Source organism: Styela clava, chromosome 14 (genome assembly GCF_964204865.1).
Source record: "Styela clava chromosome 14, kaStyClav1.hap1.2, whole genome shotgun sequence".
NCBI lineage: Eukaryota > Metazoa > Chordata > Ascidiacea > Stolidobranchia > Styelidae > Styela > Styela clava.
Window position 1 is genome coordinate 18,676,658 of NC_135263.1, and position 3,892 is coordinate 18,680,549.

General features: G+C 36.9%; 1 protein-coding gene across 5 annotated transcripts; it reads left to right on the forward strand.

The window, feature by feature from the left end:
* The first annotated feature begins 553 nt into the window (after positions 1–553).
* On the forward strand, positions 554–3,253 carry LOC144432104 (diisopropyl-fluorophosphatase-like). Of its 5 annotated transcripts, XM_078120181.1 has the most exons (4): positions 554–736; positions 864–1,033; positions 1,346–1,454; positions 1,533–2,117. In XM_078120181.1, exons 1-3 carry the CDS (start codon positions 609–611, stop codon positions 1,405–1,407), a joined length of 360 nt encoding a protein of 119 aa, XP_077976307.1. In that variant the 5' UTR covers positions 554–608; the 3' UTR covers positions 1,408–1,454; positions 1,533–2,117. The 5 variants fall into 5 exon arrangements, with proteins under 5 accessions (XP_077976307.1, XP_077976306.1, XP_077976305.1 ...); XM_078120180.1 differs by having other exon boundaries at positions 1,346–2,117; XM_078120178.1 differs by lacking the exon at positions 554–736 and adding an exon at positions 2,312–3,253 and having other exon boundaries at positions 951–1,033; positions 1,346–2,065.
* The last annotated feature ends 639 nt before the right edge of the window (positions 3,254–3,892 follow it).

The following is a 3,892-nucleotide window of genomic DNA, read 5'->3' on the forward strand; positions in this document are numbered from 1 at the left end:
AAATATTATGTAACTTCTTAAAAGACTATTCCGTACCGTTATCTTATACATAAAATAACCTGGAAATGGGTAGGATAGCTACAAAACGTATCAAGAATCCCACGCGAAATACCACCATATGAAAAAAAAGTTCAATTTCACTCTGGTGATCATATCATCTGAAATGCCGCCACAAGTTGGCAGTTAATTCCATTATGACATGGCGAAATGTTTCTTGTCGATTGCCGTTCGCAGTACGCCAGACAAACAATCGAATCATAGTCGTCACATGTTAAGTGCTGAATTACTCAGCATTTTGTGGTACCGTAGAAAAAGGGAAACATCAAGCATGTATTGACAATGTGGGACGCGATAACATGAGGCTTTTCGGACATGACAAGAAGAACGACAAATAACTGTCTCGGGTAAATATTTAATCTTTTCTGTTCTACTCTGCTGCAAGTAGACTATGTGAATGCATAACCTAATTTGTGCATATTTGCTTCGTGCGCAATCCAATTGCGTTTTAGGACTCCTTTGTATACAGTTCATATTACTTTAGTTAAGAAAAGGTACAAAGGAAAGCAAGTCGTTAAATTTATCGTGATTCGTCAGTGACAAATTGCAATATGGCCGTCACAATTGAACTGAAATTTAAAAAAATCTGCGATGGTCTCGACGGATCTGAAGGGCCTGTCTTCAATACAAAGGGAGACTTGTACGCGGTGGCACCCATGTCAACTTTGAAAGATGGAAGGTAAGCATTATTTGTTAGTGAAAATTAGTCATATAAATAGAAGTCTTGCCCGCATAAATACCTGAACATGAAACCAAAGTATTTACGTTTCAAGCGCAGCTAGCTTACTTCTGTATTTTTGCCCCAGGGTCGAAGAAGCATCTCAGTTTTTGGACAAGATTGCCGGAAATTTACATAAAGTAAATTTAGATGCTGGTGAACACAAGGTCGTATGCACGCCTCTATTTGACGATGATGTGGAATCTGGGTGCCAATCTGACAAAAATGGGAATATTTGGATAGCTTGTATGAGATTCGGTATACTAAAGCAGTGTTTTTCAACCGGGGTGCCGCGGCACACCGGTGTGCCGTTAAATATTGTCAGGGGTGCCGTGGGAAATTCTCCAAGTTGTGTGCCTATGCGGTGTAGCGTCCGGTAGAGTAATCGTGTGGTACTGTTCTATATCAGACCGTGGCAGCATCTGGTGGCGATTTTTTTTGTCTTTGTTTTTATTTGATTACTATACAAGATGTCCAATTCAACATCTTTCTTCAATGTTAAAAATCTTATATTTACAATATAACACTTATATATATTGTGAATATTAGGTATTTTCGCCATATTTTCAGCTGGTGGTGTGCCGCGGGACTCTCTCACTGAAAAAAGTGTGCCTTGGCTCGAAAAAGGTTGAAAAACACTGTACTAAAGTATTCACCCGGAGACGGCAAATGCCAACAAGTGAGTCGTCAGTTGAGAAAACACGATTAAAAAACAGTAAGTGTATACCACGTAATATTGCTATTGGTGTTTCCGCAGTTGAGCAAAGTCGACAGCTCGAGGAATGCCCTGAATGGTTGTAATGATCTCGTCTTTGATAAAGATGGAAATCTTTGGGTAACAGGTCCCGGAAGTCCAATTGCACTGCACCTTCAGCCGGAGACAGAACATCAATATTTCAGGCATATATATAACACTTTTTGGGATATTATTTATATTGAAATGTACAGGCGTGTACTCATATTATATCATTTTAATATTACGGCAGAACTTCAAAAAACCATATATTCAGAATCGTGACCAATTATTTCTGTTACTGGCGACTTTTTGAATATTCAAAATTATATTTTATTGAATTTTATTTAAGAAACCTTCCGGCCGTTTATACTTTCTTGAAAAAGGAAACACAATTCCAGTTGCAATGGATGAAACATTTAGGTTTTGTAATGGTATTGCTATCCACGACAATTTGCTGCTTGTTGCTGAGACAATGACCAGAAGCATTATTGCATTTGATGTTGTGTCGTCCGGTAAATTATCTAACAGAAGGGTTTGGGCAACGTTACCAAAAGGTATGTGTACTTTCTTATCTAGACTCTGAAAAAAGGGTTCGTGTGGCCTGGACTATTTCCACCCTTATAAATGTTAAGTACAAATTTATTCTTGTGAATAATAAATTATGTCAGATGTAGTAAAATTTGATAGAACATCATTGAAAACGCTATCCACCTAAGAATGATTTTAATAATAAATATGTAGCAAGAGTGGAATACAGAATTCACGAATCCAAATAAAATTATCAAATATTGCTATTTTAGCTGATTACGACAATCCAATGAATGTTGGGAGACCAGATGGAATGGATTTTGATGTCAATGGAAATTTACTTGTAGCACACCACGGAGGTGGTCATCTGGAAGTATTTTCAGCAAACGGAGTTTTAAAAACCAGAATTAAATGCCCGTTCAAACAACCAAGTGACTTACATTTCAAACCTGCTTCTCGAACCTGCTATGTTACTGAACATGACTTTAACGGAGTTTGGGAGTTCGAGTGGGAATGCGAGGGAATGCCCATGTATCACTTCACAAGTCAATGACCTGGTTTTTGTCTTTCACATATCGTGTTTATTGTTAAGTTATTTGCAACAAAACCCAATAACTTGTTAGCTAAAATTACAGTATTGGTACTGTTAAGCACTTTCAACTATCGTCCGTAATTGTTAGAACTCTAGCTGTAGCATAAAGACGACGTAGCTAGTGCCTTTGTAACAGCCGACACTCCTGCCCTAATAAGCAGTGCCGGATCATGGCCTTTAGAGGCTCTAAAGAAGCAAGACTTTGGTGCCCTATATATAAAATGTAATAACATGGATGTAACTAACAAGTATTCCGTGTTATCTGAAATTGAAAGTAAGTTTCAGTATCAATTACTCATGCAAGGCCAAATTATGATTTATTTTCATATTTTTTAAAAATATTTCCGATGCCTATAAACATTTAGGATAATGCTTGAGAAAGAAAAACAAGCAAAATACATTTCAACCGGCGAATATTAAGGTCTGAAGCGCCTGGCCAATCCAATCATTTCATTAAGCACTTAAACACTATTAAAAACTCATCTTTGACAATTTCTGTGGTTCTCCTTTTCCTTGATTTATTATACGCCCACAACTAAATAGAGTTAATCACTGTATTAACCCAAACTGATGCTTTCAGTAAAATCGGGTATTAATGGTATTGAAGTTACGGTGAAATGCTATTTAAACGTTTTAGGACTGGCGATTTTTAACAGTATTACTGTTAAAGACGGTCTGTCATGACTTATTTTACATAGCATTTCACAGTGACTTCAAAGAGTAAAGGTGAAATGCCATTTAAACGTTAAACGACTGGCTTTTTTCCAACAAAGATACTGTTGAAAAATATCAATCATTAAATATTTTAAATAGCATCTCACCGTAACTTCAATTCAGTAACGGTGAAACGCCACTTAAACGTTGAACAGCTGGCTTTTTATAACAGCATTACTGTTAAAAACGGTCAGTCGTTTAACGATTAAGTGGCATTTTTCTGTATGTTTAATACTTGAAAAACGTCAGTTGTCAGTAATTCGGATATTTGTTTTTTTATACATACCAGTATTTAAAATTGTAGTAGTGCACCGTTACTTCAATATTCCTAATGGCTAAATGCCTGAATACCGATTCCGGGATATCGGTACGGTAGTTGCACCACACTCAGCCACTCTAAGCAGAACAGTGTTAATTAAGCTTCTTACTAACACACCGACTGTACTTAGGTCTCTTCTATGTTCTCACGTCATAATGTTATGAACTTACTAGTATCCTGAAGCAGCGGCAATGAAGGTTCCTATAATTCAAAAGCTCATTATAACCT